This window comes from Sylvia atricapilla, chromosome 1 (assembly GCF_009819655.1).
Source record: "Sylvia atricapilla isolate bSylAtr1 chromosome 1, bSylAtr1.pri, whole genome shotgun sequence".
NCBI lineage: Eukaryota > Metazoa > Chordata > Aves > Passeriformes > Sylviidae > Sylvia > Sylvia atricapilla.
The window spans coordinates 3,884,759-3,910,937 of NC_089140.1; the positions used below are offsets into that span (position 1 = coordinate 3,884,759).

General features: G+C 42.4%; 1 protein-coding gene and 1 long non-coding RNA gene across 2 annotated transcripts in view; one reads left to right on the forward strand and one right to left on the reverse strand.

Moving 5' to 3' along the window:
* Positions 1–26,179, reverse strand: part of LOC136358081 (uncharacterized) — an 829,601-nt gene that overhangs the window by 405,262 nt on the left and 398,160 nt on the right. The gene's annotated exons all lie outside the window — the stretch shown is intronic.
* The window catches only part of CRHR2 (corticotropin releasing hormone receptor 2), a 139,530-nt gene that overhangs the window by 51,147 nt on the left and 62,204 nt on the right, over positions 1–26,179 (forward strand). The window contains 1 exon segment of the mRNA XM_066313866.1: positions 23,195–23,280. Within this exon segment, the coding sequence (XP_066169963.1) occupies positions 23,195–23,280 (86 nt within the window).

The following is a 26,179-nucleotide window of genomic DNA, read 5'->3' on the forward strand; positions in this document are numbered from 1 at the left end:
CTCCCTGCAATTACAGGGCTTTGAGAGGATCTGGGGGGTTATTTTTTCATCACTTCTTTCAGTGGTCGGGTACCTGCCTGCTTCCTGTCCAACTTCAGTGCAACATCTCCCCTAGGCTCTTTAGCCAACCCCATTCTCATTTTCCCAGCCCCTGAGCAGGCACAGAAAGAGGCATGAATGGGATAGATGTGAATGAGTCACTGATGCTCTGGGACCAGGTGAAAATCGACTGTGTGTGCACTCAGCTTCTGGTGCACCTGAGCTTAGAATTCATCTCCTGAAGTCTCGGGGAAAGAAATTGATTTCTCTGTGATAGCTCAGTTATGTGTGTGTGAGTCTTTAGGTTCATGAGTAGCTTTGAAAACTTTTCTGGGATATTATCATGTCCTTCATGAGACAAAGCACTTCTAGGAGTTGTGAGCGTGGAGCTGAAGGAGCTCTGGCTGTGGTTGGTGAAAATAAACCTGCTGTGACAATAGGACATTGCAAGTTGGACCAGATTAACTCTGCTGCTCCTTTTAACCAGACATTTCTGTAATTCTGTGATATCCCCACAGATCTCAGGTCCTTTAGTGGCCTCTATCACCGTTTGTTTTTCATGGACACCCGTGACTTAGTGATGGTGTTTTTTATACGAGGGACTTGTGTTACCAGGTGTGCATCAGAGTGAGAGTGGTCTCAGGCTCTGGTTTTGATTCCATTTACTTAGTGATGTGTAATATGTGAATTTCCTGCACCATTAATGTGGTTTAGTTCATCCTTTGCTTGCTTTTAGGGGAATCGAGTGATACTCATGGGGGCACAGATGTTTGTCTAGTTGCCACGTTACCTCAGTGAAAATCAGCTGGAAAAGACAGGGCTAATTGCTTTGATTTAATCCTGAAAGGTCAATGACTCAGTGATGGCTCATTCATGGAAGTTATCTGCTCGAGGTAGAAGGACTGGATAAAAATAGCTTCCTTGGGATGAACTTTAAATGCTGGAAGTTTCAAATCATAGCATCAGAGAATGATTTGAGTTGGAAGGAGCCTTAAAGATCACCTAGATCTGACACCTCTGCCATGAAAGGCATGGGGCAAACCTATGGGAAGCATGCAGAAAGCATTTGTGGGGAAGAGCTGCAGTGCCTCACTGCCAGCTGTGGCACAGCAGGCAAAAATCTGAGTTGGCATCCCGAAGAACAGCAGGTGAGAGAAGGGAATTGAGGGTTAAATACCAGGTGTAAAGAATGAGGATGACACTGTCCCACATCCAAGGCAGGCAGCAGAGGATAACAGACACAATTCCTGACTGCAGGGCCGCCAGAGCCTCTGAACAAACTAAAATTCAACAGAAGGAAATGTCAGACCCAAAGTATTTGTCTTGTAAATGAAAAAGGGACGTGCAGCTTGATTTTTAGCGTGTTCAGCCTAAGTACCTTCTCCCTTCCCATGTCTCAATGGGAAAGAGGTGTTCATAAATTGGTTTTCTTCATTATTTTTCTTTCTGTCTCCCAGAGAATGTTCTTGTCCCCTGATTTGGTGGGCAGGCACATGACAGGACCACAGCCTCCCATTAGAACCACTCTGGTTCTGGCTGTGCTGCCTTCAGTGAGAATTCCAGGACTTCCCTGGCCTCAGCTGGCAGGGATCCATCTGGGCCATCGGGGTGGGGTTGTTCTGGAGCCCTGCTGCAGCCAAGAGGCAGCTGCTGTGGCTGTGCTGGTGTGAAGGGATGGAGGCAGTTCCCAGCTTGTTTCTTTCAGAACAGGCAGCAGATGAAACCTGTTCATACCCTGCAGCTGGCCCCTGCTTCAGGCTCCCATCCTTCAGCCCTGCCCTTTGTAAATTAACTCCAATATTTTAGGGACTCTGAAGCTTTCCAACCCTGTAAAGACTTCTCTCCTCCTTTTATTCTGGTTTAGAGTGCAAGAAGTTCCCTGCTAACGTGTCGCCTTCATTCCTCAGCATCATTAATTTCTTTTGGGACTGAGCCAGGAGAGTTTTGAGGAGAGACTCTGTGTTTTGCAGTGCTTTCTAAGAGTTTCCATACAAAGACTTTTGGATGTACAAAGTGCTGAGCAGGCAGCTGGATTTCAGTGTCTTAATAGTGTTCTCTCCAGGTCTCTCAGCAGTAAAAATCTTCTCAGTATGGAGATGGGAACTGAATGGAGAGTTTCCCTTTGTGTGGTCTGGGAAAACCAGAGGTACTTTCATTAATACCTTCAGAACTGCAGAAATATCCATAAGTTTGGATATTTAATTCGTGTAAGTGATGGGTACAGTCACCAATATGTTTGTGAGTTTACCCCTAAGATTTTACAGCTCTGTGTCTCTGTTTTCATGCCTTGCTGTCTTGGTGCAGACCTGCTGGTCTCTAGCACCTGCAGGTTTTCTGTGTGCCAGATGAAGTGCTCCGTTATCACAATCACATTTATTCAGCTATTTGCTGCTCTTCTCTGCAATGCAGGGTTGTTTCCTAGGCTACATTTTCTAGTATAATACATATCTTGTTGTCAGATCCCTTCCAGTGGATTTGGCTTCTATTCCTTGATCCAGTGAAAATAAATTAGTGAACTGTCCTGCTTTATCAGTGGCGATGGGCTTTGTTTTCCATAAGCTGAGGTGTTTTTTTTTTCTTTTTTTTTTCTTTTCTGAAAACACACTTCAAATACATCATGCAACTTTGTAGCACGGATGAAGAGGAATTTCAAACTCTCAGGCAAAATTATATGAGACAAGGGAAGGAGGAAGCAGCCTTTGATCAGACTCTGCGCTGCCTTTTTCATGCTAAAACCTAAATAAAATGCTAAAACCTCAATACCAATGTATTGATTCCCTGAAGGCTTCTTGGTGTCAGCCCCACGGGTGCAGGGGACACTTTGGGTGTGAAGAGCAGTGCAGGGTGTGACAGGATCACCAGCCCACAAGTGCAAGAAATGGATCAGTGGTGAAACCAGCAGCTTAATTCTGGCTCCAAAAAGTGCAGAATTGATGCAGGTTAACACTTGGCCAGAGTGTTCTGAACCACGTGTGAATGTATAATCTCTGAGGGTCCAGCCCTTGCAGATTGGCTTAAAATAATTTGAGCAAGACTGCTCTTCAGAGGGGTTTTGTAAAGTAAAAGGTTTAATAAGTGAAAAATAACAAACGTTACAGAAAACAAAAGAAAAGCTGCTCACAATTGTCTGAGAAAACCTCTGACACCCTGCTAGAAACACTCCAAAAAGCCTCTTAGTTCCTTTGTGCCCCTTCTGTGCCCCTAAATACTGAATGTTTTAGGAGAGACAATTTGGTTTGCTGGCAATAGGAAGAGGTGCAGGATTTGAAGGACGGTGACAAGATCCAACAGGCTCTTCTCTCGTGGTAGTGAGGCAGTCACTGTCAGGACAGCAAAGAAGTTTCTGAGTTCTTTACCTTATTAGAAATGCAAGGGGTGAGTCTCAAACCTTTCCCTCTATGGAAAACACTTGTTGGGTGTGGGAAATGCATCCCTACACAGAATCAGGGTTTGTACTTAACAAGTAATAGAAGGAGAACCAAAGCGTCTGTCAGGACGGGGAAGGAAAAAAGAGAAGAACCAAATAGGAAAGGGGAGGGATCAGGTTTTCCTGTGCAGTGTGAGGTTTGATGCACAGTGAGTCTGGCAGCCTGACTCTGGAGCTGTTTGTGTTCTCTGCTTCCCCCAGCTCTCACACCTGTGAACGAGCCTCTGGTTTGCTGCAGCTCACAGGCAGCACCTGCAGTAAATCAGCATCTGTGGAGTGCCTCCAGCCAGAGTTACCTCAGCTGTGCTCTGGGACATGCAGAAGGCTGCAGCCAGGCGATTTTACAGGTCCAATCCTCTTTGCTCAAAGGGTGCCATTAGCTCTCCCCTCTGCCCCACCTTCACAGCTGCTTCCCCTGCCAGCAGTCACTGAGATCAGCTAATTACACGGATTATGCAATTTTGCAGCACCTAATACATGTAATTTTGTAATGAGGGAGTGGTGCTATGTAATAACAGTTCACACAAACCTGCCTTTGACACGAGGCTGTGGCAGGAAGCTTGGCAGGAGAAAGTTTGCATAAAAAGAGTTAAATAAGACCGTCAGATCATTGATAGGGAAAAAAAAAAACCTCCAGACATTTCTGTGTTCTTTTGGAAGTGCTAATACATCCACAAAGAGGTTTTTTTTTTTTTTTGATAAGTAGGTTTCAGCTGCAGTAGTAGCAGTATCCTGAATGCTCATATGAATTTCGTGAATACAAGCAAATAAATGATTCACAGAAGAGTTGATTTCATCTTTCTTTGCATGATCAGGCAAAAGATTATTTTTGCTTGTTGCAACACTGTGGCTTGTTGCTGTGGTGCTGCTTGTTGCAGTCTTTTCTTCATAAAATAATGGAATAATTAAGGTTGAAAAAGACTTCTAAGCTCATCAGGTCCAACCATTAAACCAGCACTTCCTGTTTGCTTCTTTCTGGGTGGACAAGATTATTGATTATTGATGGTAAAATTAGCTTCATTTCACTGGCACTGCTGTGGGGCCTAAAGACCAGACGTATTTTTTTAATAAGCTGTAAACAAACTCTGGAAAATATTTTCCCCAGGTAACTACTGGGAGGCCAGAGAGGAAAGACAGGAGCTGTACTGGGTTAACATGGTGAAGATTTGGTAGCAGAGGAATGAAAGAGTGGTTATTCTCAGAAGAGGTGGTCAGGTGCTATCCTCACATTTGACAGAGCCAAACTAATTAACTAAACTGTTAATTACTCACTAAACTTTTTCTCATGCTATGAGTTTTCCATCTTATTTTATCCCTCTGTCCTGATGAGGAGAGGTGGAGAACAAGAGGTCTGGTGGGCACCCAGCAGTCAGCCAGGGTCATCCCACCCCAGGGGGATGTCAAATAAATGCAGGAAAATTCATCCTGAAACACTTTTTTCAACATTCTTCAAGTCTGGGAATAGAGTTATGAGGGCTGAGCACAGGCTGCTGTCCCAGGGAGAGGCTTCCAGAAGGCAAACTCAGGCATTTGAATGGAATTTTGAATTGGAAAATTTATTCAGTCTTGTCTCTGACTGTATTTTACACCAGGTGGAAATGTTTTAAATCCAGCCCGTGGTTTATAGCTAAATTCACTCCCTGGGTTTCAGTCTCAGAAGACAGTCAGGATTCAGAGTGCTGACTCAGAGACATTTTTATCTCTCAGTGAAGTCATGAAGAAATTCTCTCTGCCTGTAGCCGATATCCTTTCCCAAAACAGACACACCAGACTAAAATGATGTTATTTTTACATGAAATACCAGCTCAGTTGTCTCACTTCAAAGAATATCAAAATCAGTCATTTTCCATTGAAACAGAGGCACTGATCGGTGGCATCATCCTTCCCTACAAACATTTTTAAACTTCCCAGAAGTTTCTGATGTCATTTGACATGGCATATCCTGTTTGGCATGATCCTTAAAATCCCACAGTGATGAGTGTTTCTGCCTTCTCTAAGGTGGCTCCAGAGCTGAGGATCTCAGTTCCCAGTTTGGTGCCATCAGCTGATTGTTGAGGAGCTGTATTGTGACACCTCCCAAGTTTTCCTTCACTAAATGCTCTCCACTCAGCTTCTGCAACTTCAATTTCTGCCATTTCAGCAGCATTTGTGAATCGAATTCCCTCTCAGTTACCATGAGGAAGGTTGTCTGTTAACTGCTGCTCTCTGGCTCCTCAAAACCCTCCCACAAATGTGTTCTGTGTAACTCAGCGCTTCAGTTCTGAGACCAGTCACTCCAACAGATCATAAACAACACTATTTCAGGATGGAAAAAAAAAACATGTAAGTGGACAGAAAGTGGTAAAAAGAAGGAGAAAATAGATGCCAAGGAGAGTTTGTAAACCGGCTGTGGTCACGTGTAATCAAGCAGCATTTCCTACAGTCTGAAGCATCCTGTGTGTGGTTTTCATAAATGATTTCAGTACAGAGGTAAAAGAGGCCCTCGGAGTCATTGGCATATACATTTTGCACTGTAAATCTGTTTAAAGAGATGATGAGCTGTCTTCCCTCAGACTGAACTAAATCCTAAGTACTTTTCTTAAATTGTTTCTTTGTGACTTATTTGTGATGTGCAGTCATGTAACGTCTAATTAAATTACAGTGATTAACTGCTTTTCACAGATGATGACCAGAAGAAACTGTTACATGAGGTGTATTGCATCTTCTTTGTGTTTCAAAAATAACCAGAGCAAATTTTAATTACCTTTGTACTGTCATTAGAATAATCTGCTAACCTTCTTCTGTTGATTAATCCAAAGATAAATCCTCGTGCACAGGAAAGGAAGAGACATTTTATTCTAAACACTTCATGTGTAATTACTTAAAGAATCTTCTATCTATAGAAAGATTTAGATTCTATTTTAAGAGGAGAAGAGTTTGAGGGTGGTGCATCAAATGATCTCATTTCACATGATATAATTAAGATCAGGTAGCTGAGAAGGAAAAAAAAAATCTTGGTAATCATTTAATTTTAAAAGCCATTATTGGGAACTACTCCAGGATGTCGTAGCTGTGTGGCAGTAAAGTCATCTTTTACTCACTACCATTTCATTCGGGAACTGTTATGTGGGAAATTTCTCTTTATAAGGCACAGCAGGGGAGGGGAAGGTTCAGCTGTGAACTCCCTAATCAGAGAATCACAGAATGGTTTGGGTTGGAAGGGACCTTAAGGATCATCCAGTTCCAGCCCCCTCTGCCATGGGCATGGACACCTTCCACTAGACCAGAGCCCCATCCAACCTGGCCTGAAAGACTCTCAGGGGTGGGAAATCTCTGTTTTTGTTATGGATGAGATTTACAGAATCAGAGAATATCCTGAGCTGCAGGGGACCCACGAGGATCATCCAGTCCAACACCTGACCCTGCACAGACAGCCCAACAATCCCACCCATTGCACCTCTGGGAGTGCTGTCCAAACTCTCCTGGAGCTCTGGCACCTTCAGGGCACTGCCCATTCCCTGGGGAGCCTGGGCAGTGCCCAGCACCCTTTGGGGAAAACCTTTCCTGATCTCCAACCTAAACCTCTCCTGCTTCAAGCCATTGCCTCAGGGCTTATCACCAGGGAGACAAGATTGATGTCTGCCTCTCTGCTGCCTCTCCTGAGGGTGGTGAAGACCACAATGAGGTCTGCCCTCAGCCTCCTCAAGCTGAACAAGCCAAGTGCCCTGAGCCACTCCTCATCCCTCCAGACCCTTCACCACCTTCACTGCCCTCCTTTACATGAGAGTCAGGAGCACTAATATAAAAGCCATCCTTGCTGTGCTTGTTGTTGCCATCACTCTTTTTGGGCTGTGATCTGTGACTGGGGTGTTTTTGTTGGGCACTGTGAAGTCTCCTCACTGCCTGGCTTGGATCCTGCACCCAGCCTCCAGTTTCTTGTTCTTACACTGTTCCTTGCTAGCCTTAGCTCCCAGGAATTTTGGAGAGGTGCTGTTGTCAATCACAGCACCACGAGGGTCTGGGTCTTTTCCTGAGGCTTCTGCTGCTGGAAGTGAAGCCAGCGCTGTACAAAACCTCCAGATGCCACTCCAATAAAAAGACTCTAATTCCTAAGACTCAAAATATTCTTTTCCAAGTATTAATCCATCACTGCACGTGCTAAAATCATAGAGGGATCAAAGTCCAGACTCAGGAAGTGTTAACTTCTCTTCAGGCTGTGGCTTTCTGCATGGTCTGTGTGCTCCTCAGGTGACCCTGCCACAACAACCCATCCTGAAAGAATGTAAAATTTCATTTAGGCTTTATTACTTTAGAATTCTTCTAAGCCTAGTGCTAGCAAACTGTAGCACTGAACCTCAAGATCCAGAATAAGGGGAGTTTTGTCCATATGAGGTGGGCTTTATCTCACTGAACTTGAACCATCTCTGAGTGATGACTCCTCAAAGCCTTCTCAACTCCACTTCTGGTCACTAGAAAAAGGTGAAAGGACCAAATCACCCTCTGAACATATCCATCTTGAGCAGTAATCCCAGAGGTTTCCACATCTGAACTGTTTCTGTGACTAAAAACAAGTGAGGAAAGTCTTTTATCTCATCTTGAAGACAGATGGGCTCCTTGGATGGGCCTGGGGAGGCACCACTGCAATACAAGCAGAAGAGTAAGTTTACACAATTATTTAGGTGTATTTTGTGAACAGGTAATTAGAATGTAGCACTATGGACCTGTGTATCGCATTTTGTTACTTTTTAAAAAGCTTTTTCCCACCTCCCATTTCTTTCTTCCTCTCCTTCTGTCTTGTCTAGAGATAAGGTCTGACCCACCGCTGGAATTTCATTCCTTCAGGGCTGGCACATTCATTCCTGAGGGAAGAGCTGCAGGTATTCCAGAAGGTCTTTCCCATTTGGCTTTCCTCTGGGAATGGGAGGCGACAGAGCAGCTGGACACAGACTGGTTTTCCCTACTGCAGTGTTTTAAAATAAAATTCATAGGGTAAAAAAGGGAACAAACAGAGCTTAATAGAACAGCACTTACTTCATCCCTTGAGGCACTACTCCAAAATGAGCAGTTCCAGTGGAACTGTTAAGTAATTGCTTATTTTTCTTAGAGAGGAGGCTTGAGGATTTGGATGCTCATTTGTGCAGAGGTTTTATGTTGCACTGCAGATCTTTTTCATGTTCACATTAAATTAAAAGCAGGTCTAAACTGCCAAGCTAGCATATTTTTCAAAAACATTACATAGCTTTTCTGTACCCCGTTCATGATGTGCACGGGAGGGTTTTATTGCCATAAAACATAATTCACTGCTCTTCAGATGCAATCAATATTTCACTCTACCTTTAAAAAAATAATGAAGTTACCTCTTAATTGGTCTATCAAAGCAAACAACTCTAGTATCACCATATCACCTTTCCCACATTTGATATACCAGTCAGCAGCAGCTCATTATTACTTGCCAGGGGATGTCTAAAGCTGAATTAATTTGAGAAGTGTTTTAAATTTCAGACACTTCTTCATGCGCTTTGGATTCTTTGAAGTCCAAAACAGTTCATCTGCACGTTCAAGCAACTTTTATTTTTCCTGTTGTTTCTGGAGGGTTTTTTTTTTTTTTTGGTTTTTTTGGTTTTTTGTTTTTGTTTTGTTTTTGTTTTTTTGGTTTGGTTTGGTTTGGTTTGGTTTGGTTTGGTTTGGTTTTTTTTTTTTTTTTTTTGGTATTTCTCACCACAGTTGTTCATGGCAAGCTTGAGATTTAAGGTTTTATGGTTTGGTACCAAGGAGAATATCAGTTAAGCAGTCTTCACTTGACTGCCCTGTGGTTAAATATTGCTCAATCAATTTGCTCTTGGGGAGCTTGTTTTGTAGTTAAAAAGAAAATGGCACTGAGGATAAATCTGCCTCAGTGTAAGAGATGTAATGTGTGAGTTTTCAGTTAGTTTTTTTGTCATAAGAGAAGATCTGAGAAAATCTGTTACCAAAGTCAGTAAATGTCTAAATGGCAGTCTCAGCTAAGTGGAAGTGAATGATGAGCAGTAAACATTTCTCTGAGTTGAATGAGCACTTCCAAACATATTTTACCTGATCTAATTGCTCTCTTTGTTGAAAGGAGATGGTAAATCGTTTTTAAGACACCACTTTTCCCATCAAATTTCTAAAATTTCTCCTGCATTATCACTATAAACAACCAATCTTAGTGCCCATCTTCCACGTCAGTGTGATAAGAAACCAGCAGGTATTTAAGGAGCAAGGAAATTTAGCTCTGAATGACAGGAGCTTTCTGCAGCATCCTCCCTTCTAGCCCTTCATGCAGTTACCTGTATTAAACTAAATCTGGGAAGTGCTGAAACATCACCAACTCTTTTATCCTCTTTGGAACACCTGGAATGTTTCCTCCACCTCCAGTTCTTGGCTTATGTCCTTGCTGGATGCAGCATTTCTTTAGGGATGGTGTTGGCATAAGAAGATTGCCCTGCTTCCCTCTTTTATTGTTTAATTTCAGTCCTGATCAAATTTATTGTGCTGCTTCCAAATCCCTGGAGCCAGTGTTTATGTCAGGACAGTGTCCCAGGTTGGTGGTACATAAATCTGTGGCTGGTTAAACCAGCAAATTTGAGGTTTGGAAACTTCAGTTCTGGCTTTGAAGGGAAGATCTTCATATCAGCTTTAGGAAAAAGGGAAAAAAGTGAAGTATAGGGAAAGAATGTTGAGGAAAACACTGAGCTGAGTTGAAACAGTAACAAGTTTCATTTTAGTGCTCTGAAAGGGGTCTAGAATATTGGGGTGGGCAGGACTGTTCTGTCCTTTTTTGTGTCATGAGGAGATTAATATGACAAGCCTAAGATTAATGCCCTGAATGTAGAGCTGTGCAGTTTTCAGTGTCAGCGTGAGATGATTTATTCTCTCCATCCACATCCTTATCATCATGGAGCTGCATGGAGAATTAATACCCCTGTTTCCTGCAGTTCCCAGAGATGTTTGAGTGGTCAGCACTGAGATCACAGATATGGGGGTCTTTAAAAGATGTGTGTGATGATGCTGGAGCTGCCACACCATGTCTGCAAGGCTGCAGTGAACCCAAAACCACACGGGATGCTTCAGAGATGGCCCACTTACCATTCCTGCTTGAAATAGGCTCAGGATCTTAAGATTCATCAGGGAGTTTAGCCAAGAAATGAAGCTGGTGAAATGCTTTTCTTAGACTGTCACAGCATGTGCTGACAGTGTTTTATGTGCTATAAAATTAGAAGAGATTTTAAAATTCCCTTTCTCTCTCCCATGTCATTTCAAACCCCCCAAAGAGACAATAATTACCAGGTGATAAGAAAGCACCTTCCCACATCCAGATGAGAGATGGATGCATTGTATTAATCAGGTTATGGCAGGAGAACAGCCTTTTTACCTCTTTTCCAGCTGCCTTTTGCACAAGATTATTCAAGGTCTTCCTGGCCAAGAAGTGATCACTGAGCTCCTTGTGCATGGGGGAATCTCTTGTGGAGGATCATTTGTGTGGGACCTGGGAGATGTCTTGGGAAGCTGGGCTGAAACTGAGACCCAGGAGCAGTGCAGACAGTCCTATCTCACTCTCAGAGAGCCAAAGGCAAATCTCTAATCTGCCTTTTCTGGTGGATAAGGCACTGTGGGCATGAAAACAACCCTTACAGAACAATATGGTCCTTAACAGTTCCCTCTCAAAACCAATCTTGTACTTCTTCACTTCCTTTTTGATATCACTTGCAACCCAAATTTCCTGGTGTCTGTACAGCACTAGCAAACATTATATGAAATGCTATTTCTCTCAGGTTTCTGATCTCACTTAGAGTTTCAATACTTGCTGTCCTGGAGGGAAGGACTGGCACAGGATTCGTATTCCATGCTGTATTTTGGGGAAGTATAGAAATGCAGCAGTGGAAGCAGCAATATAAAGTATGGAAAGAGGAGCCTGGGGGGTTTAAGCAGTTGGTGAACTTTTAAATCCAAGTAGGTGCATCATCAGCCTTGCAACTGCATATCTACAAACTCAGCTATTTTCTTGCTGCCCTTCTTACCAGCTAAAGCATCTCTGGGCACTGAGTTCCCCATAGCAGTGCTCTGCTGGGTGATTAATTAAATAAACTTTTTGGCACTATTTTCAAGGAGGGGAAGAGAAAAACTGAGAGGAAGGCAAAATTTGAGCTCAAAAGCCCAGTGCTCCATATTGTAATTTCTTTAATGAAAGTTTCCTGTTCCTCATTGTGGCTGTGTAAGGAAGAAGATCTGAGCTGTGTGTTGCTTTTCTCCTGTTTTTAAAGAGCTGTTTTTAAACCTTGTTCTTCACCCACTGGGAGAAGGAATTTATGTGGAGGGACAGCCCACAGAAAATGTAGCACTGTTAGTGTCTGTAAAAGGTTTTTGAGACTTGGAATTCTTGTATTTCCCTGCATCTGCAGGGACTTTACTTTTTCATCTCAAACAAACCTAGTCTGTGGTGGACCTAAAGAAGCTATTTATAACCTCCACATCTGCAATCTCCACAACCAAAATTCAGCCTCTTGATGTTGCTGAATATTTTGCTCATCCTGTAAAATTGCCTGATTAGGGAAGGGATTGTATTCAGACACTTCAGGTTTACTTCACAGAATGTAGGAGAACTTGCCTCGTTCTCATCTCCCTTTTTAAACTCACATTATTAGAAGGGGAAATGCGGTTCAGCAAAATGGGCTCATATCTGCCAAGAAACATCTGGAATTTTTTATGTTCCTATATTAGGCTTAGCTCTGCAAGCTGCCAGGGGCTGCTTTGGCAAATGGTCACCCATCTGATGTTTGCAGGGTTTTTTTTGTCTTGCAGACAGTCTGTTTCTTGCCTGCCTTCTCCTGATGAATATTTAGGCTTGGGGAAGACACGGAGCTTCCTGGCAACCACACACAGCACGAGCTGACAGCAGCGTATGTTGTGTCCCAAGACTTGCAAGTGTGACAGGACCTGTCTGATTCATCCTGTAGGGCTGTGATTTTCTGAAAGGCGAGAGGAGTTATAAAATGCTGGGTGTAGGATCTGGGCAATGGTTTGAAATGGAAGAAATAAGCAAACAAAAACCAAAACCAACTAACGAAGAAAATCTCTGTAAGGCCAAGCAGCTGTTGTGGTTCCTGATGGGCATTCCTGTGGTGTAAGCAAACCCCCAGTGCTGACTCAGGAATATATATTTGTGTGTGTACATATATATATATATATATGTATAGTAAAATATATATAGTATTTTATATATATATATATATATATGTACACATCATCAGGTTTTGCAGATCCTCCTGGCCTTTTAACCCAGCTGATTCCCTCTCTAGTGTGTGATATTTTCTCTCACCTTCCTGCTCTTATTTTCTGTCCCTCCTGTGTGCTTTCTTCTCACAGCCTCTGCTGCTGGACCACAGGTTTCACGTGAATTCCTTGTCAAAAGGTGTTTGAACCTTACCAGGCAAATAGCACATGAATGAGTGCGTTTTGGAACCTGCTCTCATCCCTCAATTTCCCAGCCACCTTTCTCAGCCATATTTTTGCAGAGTTCTGAGAGCAGGTCAGGATTATTACAGTGAACGCTGACTCTGTGCTCCATCAAGAGCCATTCCTACAGCTGCTGTGCTTTGCTCTTGTGACTACAACTCATAAATTCCTGAATGAATTCCAGGCAGTGAAGGCTCTCTGAGAAGAGTATTGCTTCCCCCATTCCCTTTGCTGAGGCAAAAACTAAAGTAGAGGGAGGCTGCACACACTTTTTTCTTTCAAAAGGTTGTGCAAATTGTCTTCTGTCCTAAACTCCAGCCTCCAGCTCCTTTCCCCTCCCTCTCCCTCCAGTGTTAATCAGATCTTGGTGCTTCTCAATTCCACAGTGCTTTACTCCAGGTAATAAAGTACAGTTACACCTCTCATTATCATTGCCATCTCTCTGTGCATTCAGTAATTACACCAGGTGACTAATTGAATCTTGAATTTCAGCTAAGAAGCAATTACCATAAAGATCAGACATCATTACCAGCCTGTGCCCTGCCAGCCTTCCAGAAGGGGGTTAGGGAGGGAGTTTCATGGCTCTGTGCTCTCCTGGTCTGTCAGGCTCAGAAACAAATTGTGCTTCAGCCTTGGGTGATGCCTTTCCTCCTCCTGGTGCTCCGCAGGAATTCACAGCCACTCCACAACAAAGGGAGAATTAATGACCTGTTGGACTAACCAGCAGGAAGAACATTTCCTTATTCTACACCTTTCTCCCGCGTGTGTTTTTTAAGTAGCTGTGTAGGTGGAAGTTCCCTCTCCGTGTAGGTGGAAGTGTTCTGGGCTGGGGAATCTTTCCCAGTAATTTGTGCATGATCCCTGCAAACACAAGTTGGATGACAGCCTGCTCCTTAAAACAATTGCATTACCCAGAGTCAAATGAGGGAAGGCTTCAAAATAAACACAAAGTGATTGTTCCACATCAGGTGACAGGCTCTTCCAGGCCAGTGTTTTGTTTACCCCAAGCGCCTAAATTTAGGAGTGATGATGGATTTATTTGCTGTAGGTAATTAAATTCCTCCTGTTGTCAATGGAAGAACAACTCAGCTCCATGAAGTAAATGGCCATGGATGAGGTGAATCAGTCTAGACTATGCTGGCTGCAATTGTGGCATTAATTAACTTAAATATGGGAATTGAGTACAGTTTGATGGCCTGGATTGAGTGGATACCATGGACATGACAGGCGACCTCAGATAGTGCTGGATTGTCTCTGTGGCAGCTCACACATGAGCACCTGCATCAGGACATCAGAGTTTAAATGTCTTCATCTTGAGCTCATCTTCAGAGAGCAATATAAGAATAGGACGAGCCTGAAGAAAAACTCTCCTGGGTTGTGATGGTTTTGCCTTCTTTTCTTCTCTGCTAAGGTCAGGATAAATAATACCTGGGAAATGCTAAGCTTGAGTATGGACTTGGAATGTTTATTATCTCTTATCCGTTTACAGTATCTACAGGCTCATGCACCGTGAGCTCTAATTAGTATGGCAGGAAAACGAGGTAAAAGGGAGAACTCCTAACTCTTTTTAAGGCTATTTAAGTGATAAATACCCAATACTAAGGTGATACTTATATTATTTATGTTTTTTACTTAATAATGAACACCCAAGGCCCCCAATGGGGACTTTTTTCACCCAATTACAGAAAACCACCTAAACCGGTGAAGAAGGAAGAAGAAGGTGAAGAAGGACAAAGATAACACCCAAAAATTCTCCATCTTGACTCACATGTGTTAGTGTACACTAAAACCCCAAATTCTAAGTTTCTAGGACCCCAACACTGAATGTTCTTGTAGTTTCCAGCAATCCAAGTGTCAGTGATTTGCTGAAGTACAAGTGATGTCTGTGCATCTTCTTTTGCACGTGATACCTGGCCTTTCAGGAGAGATTAATTTGAGTAACTGGGTATGGAAATAAGCCCAGCACAAATGCCAGAATTTTATTTCGCAACAGGCTTTGGGGAGTGATACAATTTCTGGTTTCTGTTCAGCTAGATGTTAAGTTTGGGTTGGGAGTTTGGTTTGACTTTTATTTGTTGTTGTGCTTTTTTTTCCCTCTTTATTTTTTTTCTTGTGCCAAAAACCAGGTGAAGGGAAAAGATGAAAACCTGAGGAGCACTGCTTTGTAATCTCCATCTTTCATCTTTCTTCTTAAAGATACGTGGAGGTGTGAGCTGGAAACCTTTGGGTTCTGTGTGTGCTCACACCTGAGGATGTGCTGTCTCAGGGATTTACCTGCAGACTGCACAAAGCCTTGGGAGGCTGCAGGCAGGATTAACCAAGCATTTGTCAAGTGCTGCTGAGCCACTTCACTGGGTTTTCTCTCTCTGTCTTCTGGGTGTTCCCTCAGCTGTTTCTGTAACAGCCCAGCCCCGACATTTCAAAACAGAGTTTCCTCAATCACAAGCCATGAAATAATTTCTTAAGGAATTAATGTCATATAGGGATAATAATTATATAATTGAATAATAATTCTTTTATTATTCAGTTATTAATAGGAGGGTTCTCACAGGAGCTATAAGCAATTTGAGATGAGGAAGGCAGCTTCCAGGATGATTCCCAAATCATCCTTCTGGTGATTGTCTTGGGAAAGGGCAAGTTTGGGAATTGCCTGCCACTGCCCACACCTCAATCCTGAAACAATTCAAAATGAACCTGTGAAGAAACAAGAGTGTTTACTATAAAAGAGTTATATTTTATAGAACAAGTTTTACTAACCCTGGAGGCATGAGGAGTGAAAAATATTGCATGACGTCGTGTTCCCTGAGATGAACCATGTGGGGATCAAAAAATCAAACAGAATGTGTGGGATTTTTTGTGAGAAGTTTTACACTAGCAGGTATTTTACTGAACCAGGTTGAAAAGAGCCACTTTGCTGACAGTTCTGCACAGTTCAGTCTGTGGGATCTCTCTAATGTCACTGCTTGCTGCCAGGAGCCCCAGCTTGGGGCAAGGAGAGCTCAAGGCCAGGTTGGACAGGGCTTGGGGCAACCTGGTCTGGTGGAAAGTGTCCCTGCCCATGGCAGCGGGTGGAACAGGATCATTTTAAAGACTTTCCAACCCAGAATCTTCTGTGATCCTCTGTACAAACCAAACTCAGTACCTCAAGTGCCCTCGATCTTTGTAGGGTGCCTTGGGCTAGAAACCCAAAGAAATGTTTTTCTAAACTCTGAAGGAGCCTGGAGCACTTCTAATCTTCTGAGAGGTTCTGTTCCTGCCTTTGCTTTTGACCTGTTCTGTGACCTGGGTGAATCACTTGAGCTCTTCAGCAGATGGGAAATCGATGCAGCGAGTGAGGATAATTAGGCTGCTCGAGCTTCTTGTAAACCTTTTTAAGATTTCTTGGCAAAGGAAAACAATAGAAAGCTCATCAAGGTTCTTAATGTGCTTGAAAGCCTTAGGACATCAAGCTGAGCCAGACAGAGCCGAGTTTAGAAGTATTTTTCTAGGGGAACATTTCTTTGCTAAATTATGATTTATCTGCCTTCCAAGACTCTCCTATAAGTGCATTATATTTCTGTACAAATTCAAAAAAAAACCCAGCTGTGACATCTAGAAAAAACCTCTTGGCTTTCAGGTTGATGTTGGCTGATGTTCAAAGAAATAAGCACCAGTTGGATATCCATTCTTGCCTCTCCTTATTTTTGTCAGAATATCCCTCATTCGCAAGTAAAATATGTGGAGAGAGATTCTTTTTCTTTTTTTTTTTTTCCAGTCTCCTGGATGTCACAATTATGCTGCTGTCACTTAGGATTTCTAGAAATAGTAAGCAATTGTCCTGATGCTTTGTGAATCCTACCTGGCTCGAGCTTGTCACTGCAACAATCAGAAAAAAATAAAGCACCAAAGAGGGAGGGTGGCACATGAATAAATAATTTATAGCCCCATGATTCAGCCCCTATTTTTAGAAGCTTGCTGTTTTTCTGAGGCTTTCAAAAGGGGCTAAGAATAGTCTATACATGAAGTGATGTGTGCCTTATGCAACACGGGGTTTTTCTGTCTCATTTGATCTGACTCCTATGAAATCTGGGCATCCAATCTCAGGAATTTGTACCATGCAGTTCCTGCTGGATTTACTGGGGATCATGGTGGATAAGTACCTAAGAGAAAATTTTTTTGCATAATACCAAGCAAAATGTCTTATTTTGAACATTAAATGAATAAAAATTGTTTGGAGGAGGCACTGGGAGAATCTTGCAGTGTCCCAGTGATTGGAACCCCCAGTAAAAAAGGAATGCTCTAAACTGGGTTTGAATTCCTCATGAAATCCAACATTGGAAGAGACCCGAGTTGAACTCCCTGTTGTGAGCAACTCCTGGGCTACAATATTCAGCATTTTTTGGAATATTTTGGGTTGTTTTACTCCTGTGTTCTTTCAATGTATCTAAAATTTTTCTTCAGAGTCAGTAAAACCCGGGTCCAATTTACATTTATCAAAGCTGTCAAGTGATTTTTTCTGCCCCAAAACTGTGTATTTCAAAATGCATTTATTCAGCTCGGAAGATGATATCCAGCTTTAATTATGGCACTGAGACAAAGCAGGTTTTCTCCACTGTCTCTCCTGATTTTACAGAACAGCATATCACAGAAACTATTTAAATTTATGTCTAAGGGAATTTAATTTCTATCTAACCTCACTTTCTTGGGCTTGCTTTCCATTGGAAAATTTGGCATAAACCCCTTTATGCTGGGGGCACCATAGGCTGCTGTGCCCTGAAGCCAGAGTAGGAAGGGATTGGTGAGATGTGGACCAGACTGGCTGCAAATTGATATTCTAAAATTACAGGGTTGAACTCCAGCTGTGGCAAATATGCAGAACTGACCTACCCTGGAAAGAATGGCAAATTGCTCAGCTAGGTCAGAGAGCAGTACAAGGGCAAAACTAGTTCAATTAGTTGTCTTAAAAAGTGAGGAAAAAATACAGATAGAGGATGTCAACAAAAGGAATCTCAGGGGTGAGATTTACCAAGACTGTCTGTAATGGTTTTACAAAATAATTACTGAAAATTCTTGGGACTTCCACTTTTTAATCTGCGCTGAACAAGTCCTGTGGGTAGGGAGGTGGATGGTGTGAGCCTCTGTGCTCTTGCAAGGTGTTCATTGGATCTCTGGGTCTCTGCCACAGTCACTCCTAACCCCACATCTCAAAGCCCTGAGTGTTCTAGGGGCTGTGTTCAGTGGGGGTTCTGGTTTTCTGATTGATGGACCCTTTATTTCAGCTCAGCTGACAGGATCAGCAAGCTGTCAAAGCAGTCACATACCCTCAGCTCAGGGCTTAACAGGCTGTCTTGTTTATTTATTCATTTTTCTGTTTATTCCCTTCACTCCAGTAGCTGATGAACTTGTCTCGAGATTCCATGGCCACTCTGTAGCATCCAGGAGATGAAAGGCATAAATAGCCAGAGAAGTCAGATTTCCATTTTAATGTTAACTGGAAATGTAAACCTTGTCAAAAAGTCATCTACATGAAACATGGCAAGACAAGTCAAATCTCTTTCAAAACCAGCTTAGTTCCAGTTGTCAGGGACAAGATCCATTACAGCAGTGCCTGCAAGAAGTGTCTGGAGTTGTCTTTCACTCACTAATGACTGGGAGGAAGTGATGACCTTCCTGCTGAGAATGACATCCACTTACCTTTACCCAGTGCTCCTGCCTCCTGTTTGTGTCGTGCCTTTAATGGACTTTTACTGACTAAACACAAGCCTGCCACCAGGCCAATCCATACATATTGAGTTACCACTGCCTGAAAGGCTTCGTGTTCTTCAACAGGGTCGATAAAAAAAAAAAGAAAAATACAAAAATACCACTCATCAAACACTCGGCTTTACATACCCCACTCGGAAATGCAACATCATCTGCAGTTAGAAATGAAATTAAAGGCTGGGGTTTGCCTCATGAAGTGATGCAGAACACTGTACCTGAGCTGTGTTTTAAAGCTGTACCAGAAGTTGATTTTATGCAGTTAATCACAGAACCACAGGGTGGCTGAGATCTGGTCCAACCGCCTGCAGAGCCACCTGCAGCAAATTGTCCAGGAGCATGTCCTAAAAAGTTTTTATGTATCTTCAAAAAGGGAGACTCTACAACTTCCCTGGACAAACCTGTTCCAGTGTTCTCTCACCCTCACAGCAAAAATATGTCAGTGGATTCCAAGGAGCAGAAAAATCACAGTTAGGATGACAAATATTGGATGTTGCTGCTCCATTTTCTGTTTAGACATGCACTGAGGGCTCTTTAGAAGAGTCTCTGGCAGTGTTGTTAATAAAGTGTAATAAATCGAGGTAGAATTCATTTTATATGACTGCAGATGACTAAAAGACATTTCTGTTTGGGATAAAGGTCCTTGAGCTGATCTGTGAAAAACTGCTCTCATCCCATGCAAGTTTTCCCAGAATTAATCTGTAATACTAGTGCTGAGTTGCAGGAATGCCGAAGAGAGTTATAGAAAAACTGGAAACAGAGTTTGGATGTCTCCCCACATTATCAAACACCAGAGTGTGAGGAGTCCTTCAAAACAAGTAAACAAAAGTCTGCGAGTTTCTCTCATGTCCTTCCATGTCAGATGAAAATAATTTTCAGTTATTATTGATGTATGGACTCAAATCTGGGTTGATCAGCTTCTTTTTATTGAAACAACAAATATGCCAGAGTTTCTTAAAAGTTTCCTGTTTGCCCTGAAAACAGACAGTGATGTGATTATCACAGTCTGGGTTGTTTTTGTTTTTTTGTTTTTTTGTTTTTTTATAAATGCAACACTAATTTTCTTCTGCATTCAAGGAACTTTGAATTGAATTTCTCACTTGCTCTTCAATGGTCCTGCTCCACTAAGAATAAGGTTCAGGTTCTATATAGCGTGGGGGTGTGGGCATGTGTGTATAAATACATAAAAGTGAGACATTCTGTAGGTGTTTGATTGTTTATCTGGATATATTCTGTGAAGATCTATAAAATAATAGACTGAGCTGGAGTCAAGGGAGGATTGGGTATCCCAGTTGTATTCCAGCCAAGGCTTTGCCATAGCATGCTCAGATTTTTGCCTACCTTTTTGTGATGCAGAATGAAGTTTTTCAGGGGTGGACACCCCCTTTACATCCCCTTGGAGTCCATGAGAGCTGCAGATAGTGCTGCTGCTGCTGTTGTGTATCTGGGCTCTGCCTGCTGTCCTTGGCTTTCCTGCTGGGATGTAACTCTGATCAGCACCCCTGAGTCAGCCCTTAGGGTAAACAGGACAATCATTTGTAGCCTGGAGGGGTTGAAATACCTCCAGTGAAACCTAGATATTCCTTTCTGTTCAGGGAGTTCCCTTTTACCTCCCTGCCTGTCTCCTGGACTGATGATTAAGCAGAAGAAACCAAGAGCCACAGATCTACATCAGAAGGAGATCAACATCTTTAAAGTGGAAGAAGAGACCATAGACTGAAGCATAGGAGTGGATATTGGATGATGTGTCAAGAGCTCTGTGCATCAAGGCTGAGTGCAGCCTGTGCTATCCTGAGTCATCTACTGCTCCTTATTCATTTGCATGAACATTAAATTTCCTTGGCCAGTTGTGTTATACGAGTGCAAATGCACACAGAGAATAAATAATCACATGTTGCGACCACCAAATCTTTATTTCGTGTATTTCTTCTTGAGAATAAAGTCAGGAAGGAAGGGGAAGTCATAAGAAGAGAAAGTATGGTGGCATAGTTTCTTCAGTATGTCGTTTGTCTAGGAAAATGAAATTTTACACAATTGTTTTTCAACTAGGAAAAAAATAGTGCTTATACGTATGTTTTTTATTATTAGCTCTTTTTGCCCTAGAAAGATCATGTAAATGTTCTTTTCTTCTTGGTGTTCATTGTTTGTTTCTACAGTGTTCTCCATTACGATGCTTCCATTTTTTTTGTTTGTTTGGTTTTGTTTTGTTTTTGTTTTTGTTTGTTTGTTGGTTTGGTTTTTTGTTTGTTTTTTTGGGGGGTTTGTGGCAATCATTAAGAAAAACCTGAACTTAATCCAACTATCTTTATGCATGCTGTGCATGAACAAGAGCTGCTTCTTCGAGGTGCCTCCAGTGAGGCTCTTAGCCACTAAATGAGATGTTTGTCCTTTAAAGCACTGGCCAAAAGAGCTGCATTATGTCGTTGATAAAGAGAGAAAGAAAGCGAGAAACAAAGAGAAAGAGAAAGAGAGAAAGAGAGAAAGAGAGAAAGAGAGAAAGAAAGAGAGAAAGAAAGAGAGAAAGAAAGAGAGAAAGAAAGAGAGAAAGAGAGAAAGAGAGAAAGAAAGAAAGAAAGAAAGAAAGGAAGAAAAAAGAAAAAAAGAAAGAAAGAAAGAAAGAAAGAAAGAAAGAAAGAAAGAAAGAAAGAAAGAAAGAAAGAAAGAAAGAAAGAAAGGAAAAAAGGAAGGAAGGAAGGAAGGAAGGAAGGAAGGAAGGAAGGAAGGAAGGAAGGAAGGAAGGAAGGAAAGAAAGAAAAAGAAAGAAAGAAAGAAAGAAAGAAAGAAAGAAAGAAAGAAAGAAAGAAAGAAAGAAAGAAAGAAAGAAAGAGAAAGAAAGAAAAGAAAGAAAGAAAGAAAGAAAGAAAGAAAGAAAGAAAGAAAGAAAGAAAGAAAGAAAGAAAGAAAGAAAGAAAGAAAGAAAGAAAGAAAGAAAGAAAGAAAGAAAGAAAGAAAGAAAGAAAGAAAGAAAGAAAGAAAAGAAAAGAAAAGAAAGACCTTTACTGTAGGGTTTAAATTAGTAATGGCAACTAGAGTTTGGGATGAGAGATTCCCAGAAGCCAGATCTGCTTGCTGCTGTTGTTTCTGAGAAGTGACTGATAGTGGAGGAGATGCTGGACTAGACAAATTCAGAGTTTGATTTTCCCCCTCCTGTTCATCCCCTCACCGTGTGGGAGATGTGCTGTGACAGCTCAGAGAGATGCACTGATGTGGGTTGTACATTCCTAGTGTCTCACAGGGTGGATTGTGGTTGTGCTCTCCACAGCTGAGCTGGAGGGATACAACCAGGGAAAATGAAGAGTCAGAATGAGTAAAACGAGGGTTTGAATGAATAAAATAAGGGTTTCCTATGAGCAGTACTTTGGAAGTGGGACTCAACATCCGACTAAGCATCGGCTCATCTGGAGAGTCAGGAGCAACAAAATCAGCAACAATTCTGCACAGAGAGCTTCAGCACTGGCCAAAGGAGGGGACAAATGCAAGGGGTTTTAGGGATGTAAATCAATCCTACCACCTAAACCTCACTCAGACTGTTTCGTTTTGTTTGGCTTCCTCATTCCGAAAAGAAACAGTGGAAAAGTGCGAATAGACAAGAGCAGTGTGAAATTCAGTGATCGTGTGGTTACATGTCATGTGGAGCATCTGCAGGGACTGTTATTTGTTGACTTCCCTTCTCTGTAAGACAAAGCACCTTTTCAAAAGTCTCTTTACCTTTCTCAAAAGCACCTTTTCAAAAGTATTTACCTTTTTCAAAGGCTGGTGTCAGCAGCATGTTTAGGACCATTTGATTTTCCTGTACTAACTGATCATGGCAAAGGCCCAAAAAGAAATTGGGTAAAGGGCAGCAACAACATCATAAAGTGTGCATCGGGAAGTTGCCTTTATTTGTCCTTTGGGGATCTTTCTGGATTTCCTGTTTTATTTTAATTCTCCTGTTTCTAAGAAACATTTTAAAATAAGAACAGAAAAAAAACCAAAACAAAACAAACCCAAGAACCTCTTGGTTTGGGATTGGATGTGCCTCTGATTAGTGGAGGAAGGTTTGTACAGGAAAACTGCAGTTTTCTCTCAGAATTCCTTGGGATGATGAGAGTGCTTGCCAGAAACTGAACTTTCCTCTTCACCCTCAGTATTGCCACATGTAGTTCCCAGAGCCCTGCAGGGCGACGTTGAATTTGGGCATTAAATCTCTGTTTCAGTAATTTGTGATTTTCACTCATGATCTGAGAACTGGCACCTTGGGAAAACACCAGGAATGGTTTCAGTTGCAGTGTTCTCATACCTTTGCTGTCTTCTGAATTCATATTCTGGAAGAAAACCTGTTAATAAATAGCTTTAAATACACGTTGTCTATAGATGTGTTGGTTATTTATTTCTCCTCTTCTCAGTGGGTTGCTCCAGTCCTCACAGAACTGGGATAAGTTGATTTGCCTTGTAAATAATCTGTTTTGTCAATCTTTTCTTGAACCTGTGAAATGTCTAAACTGTTTCAAATCCAGCACAGAGTGTTCATCTCTCTTTTATTTTGCTCTGTACCAGGAAATGCCTACAGAGAATGCCTGGGCAATGGGACATGGGCTTCCAAGATAAACTACTCTCAGTGCGAGCCTATTCTGGATGACAAGGTCTGTATTTTTCCCTTCATTCTTCTCAATGACATTTCTCAGCATAAATGAATGCAAAACTAAACTTAAGGTTAACCTGCTAATTTGGGACTTCTGAGAGAGATTCCATTTCTGACTCTACAACAAAACCTTCCTGTGAATTGAGGCAAATCACTTGTCTTCTCTCCATATCTCCTACTCAATATGGTTTTTTAAAAAGGATGCTTTATCTCGCTCTGTCCCTGATGATGTGTGTTTATGCAGATTTTTCCTAGCTTTGTTCAGAGCCTACAGCTGCTACAGTAAATGTTAGTAATAATAACAATAAGACTTAAAGCCTCTTTGGCACTAAAAAATAAGTTCAGCCAGCTGATTCCACCCTATATCTGTCCATTCTGAGGTCTCATCAACAGCTGACCTTTACAGATCTCAATGTCATTTCTCCTTAAGCAAATATGTAAAGGGGCAGCAAGAGGAAAAAATACATAAAAAGTAGACTCAGGACCCAGATGTCTTTAGGAGATTGAACAGGACTTAGCAGATTTAAATTAGCATAGGGGGTTAAGTTCCTTCAGAAGGGCTGTGAGGAATTATGCAAATCCCTTTTCTTTCCAGATGTCTTAGAGACATCATAGACGTTCACCCTCACACAGTTTAAGCCTTCAAGGCCTTCATACTCTTCCTCCTGTGTTGGTGCTGTGGTGGGACACAACCCCACAAAGGCTTTGTGCTGTCTCTGCCAGGAGTGGCTTTTCCCTCTAGGAGCCAGGGTGGAGCCCAGCAGCTCAGACTGGTTTGTTTTGGGGTTCATTCAGCTCATCCTGTCCTTGTAGTTGTGCCATGCCAGGGACAGAGAGGAGGAAGATGAGATCCCACATTTAGTCCTCAGGTTCTCTCTGGGGTGCTGCTGCCCCCCAAAGAGCCAGGATGTGCTTTGGCTGTGGTGCAGCACCAATCCTGTAAGATCCATGTGCTTGGTCAGTGTGGGTTGTCACCAGTGAATCAGAAAACAAATAACAACACACCAGCTGCTGAGGAGGACCTGTTCTTACCCCTGGCTAATTTAATCCCCTCCTCCTTTTCCTAGAGGCTTCTAGGACTTAAGAAAAGTTGTGCCAGTACCTGGCTGCCATCCAGAGGGACATTCAAGGTGTTCTGGCATGGTGGAGGGGCTCCCATGGTAATTTAGGCCAACCTAAACTGGGACCACCCCAGTGCAGCCCTTCCTTACAATTCGTTCCCACTTAAAATGAAAACTAACTTGCTTCTGGGTCATGTTTTTGGATGAATCAGGTCCCTAAACCATGTCAGTGCATTGTTGCAGGAGTTCTGTGGCCAGCACCAGCTGTGGCACTGGGAAACACAGACTGACCTTGTCTTAAAAGTGGGCAGGAGAGGGGGCGTGGAGCAGCCAGTGCTGATTTGGAGAACGAGGAGCAGAGCTGGGCAAAGACTCAGTGTCTGTGATGGGGTTTAGGTGATACAGGAAACCTGAGCTGGGAGCAGTGAGCTGCACCCACTCAGGAAAACACTGCTTCATTTTAATAACACTTGTGTTTGCGTGGCTCCCAACAGTGGCTGGCTGTGCACGAGCAAATACAGAGGGGTTTTATTTGAAGAGGCTGGAGAAGTGTTATGACTAGAGGACAGGATTATTCCCTTTGCTCTGTTTTTGCTTTTAAAAACTTTGCAGCTATGGTGATAGCTTAAAACTCCTTAAATAGCATGTTTCTTAAACAGATGAAAATGCAGATGTTCCCCCACCCGTGCTTATAGAGGCTTAAAAACTCATTTATTAGATCTTTAAAGATTTGTGACAAGCTTTGCAAATATTAATATTTGTGAATATTTTTGAAATCTCTCATAATGCTCAGTGTTACAGATGAATACTTTGTGATCTCAAAAAGAAAAAAAAAAAGGAAAAAAGCAACAATCCCCACAGATTTGCTTCATTTTGATTAAATGTGAGATTCAGGCACACAAGTGGGTCTATTGTTATTTATTGAGTTTAGCAAATGCTAAAACCTCAATAAATAACAATACTGAGTTATTGTTATTTATTGACAATAAATAACTGGACCAGACAGCTTGACCACTCAGAGGCAGAGGGCTAAAAAATCACCTGGTTTTAATTCAGGGATTGATAACAGGGGATAGGAAGAGGAGTTTTCAACATCAATCCCATGCTCTATGACAGAGTTTTGGTAAAGTAGCAATAGAAATTTTAGGGTTTTTTCAGCTGTGGGTCAGTCTTAGGGGGCAGCAGTTCAGTAACACCAATGCCCTGGGTTATATTAATGCATCATTGCTCTGCTTCTGGTTGAGACCTGTGGCAGTAGCTGAAGAAACTCTGCCCTGGGACTAATTCGCTGCTCTGACTGAGATCTAGTTCCTTCAATGTAGTTGTGTGGTGCAGTTTAAAATGCCCAAATGTCTCCATGCATCTGGCAGGTGACTGTCCTTTGGAATACCTGTCCTTCATGTCCAGAGGAGGGAACAGAGCTGGGGAAGGCTCTGGAGCACCAGGAGCAGCTGAGGGAGCTGGGGAAGGGGCTCAGCCTGGAGAAAAGGAGGCTCAGGGGGGACCTTGTGGCTCTGCACAACTCCCTGACAGGAGGGGACAGCCGGGGGTGAGGTCAGGCTCTGCTCCCAGGGAACAGGGACAGGAGAAGAGGGAACAACCTCAGGCTGGGCCAGGGGAAGTTTAGGAGAGGATATTTGTGACAATTTCTTCAGTGAAAGAGTGGTCATACATTGGAACAGGCTGCCCAGGACAGTGGCGGTGTCACCATCAGTGAGAGTGTTCAAAAAACGTGTGGATGTGTCACCCGGAGACAGGGTTTAGTGGTGAACAGGGTGCTGCTGAGGGAGTGGATGAAGTCAATGATCTTAGAGGTCTTTTCCAACCTAAAAATTTCTA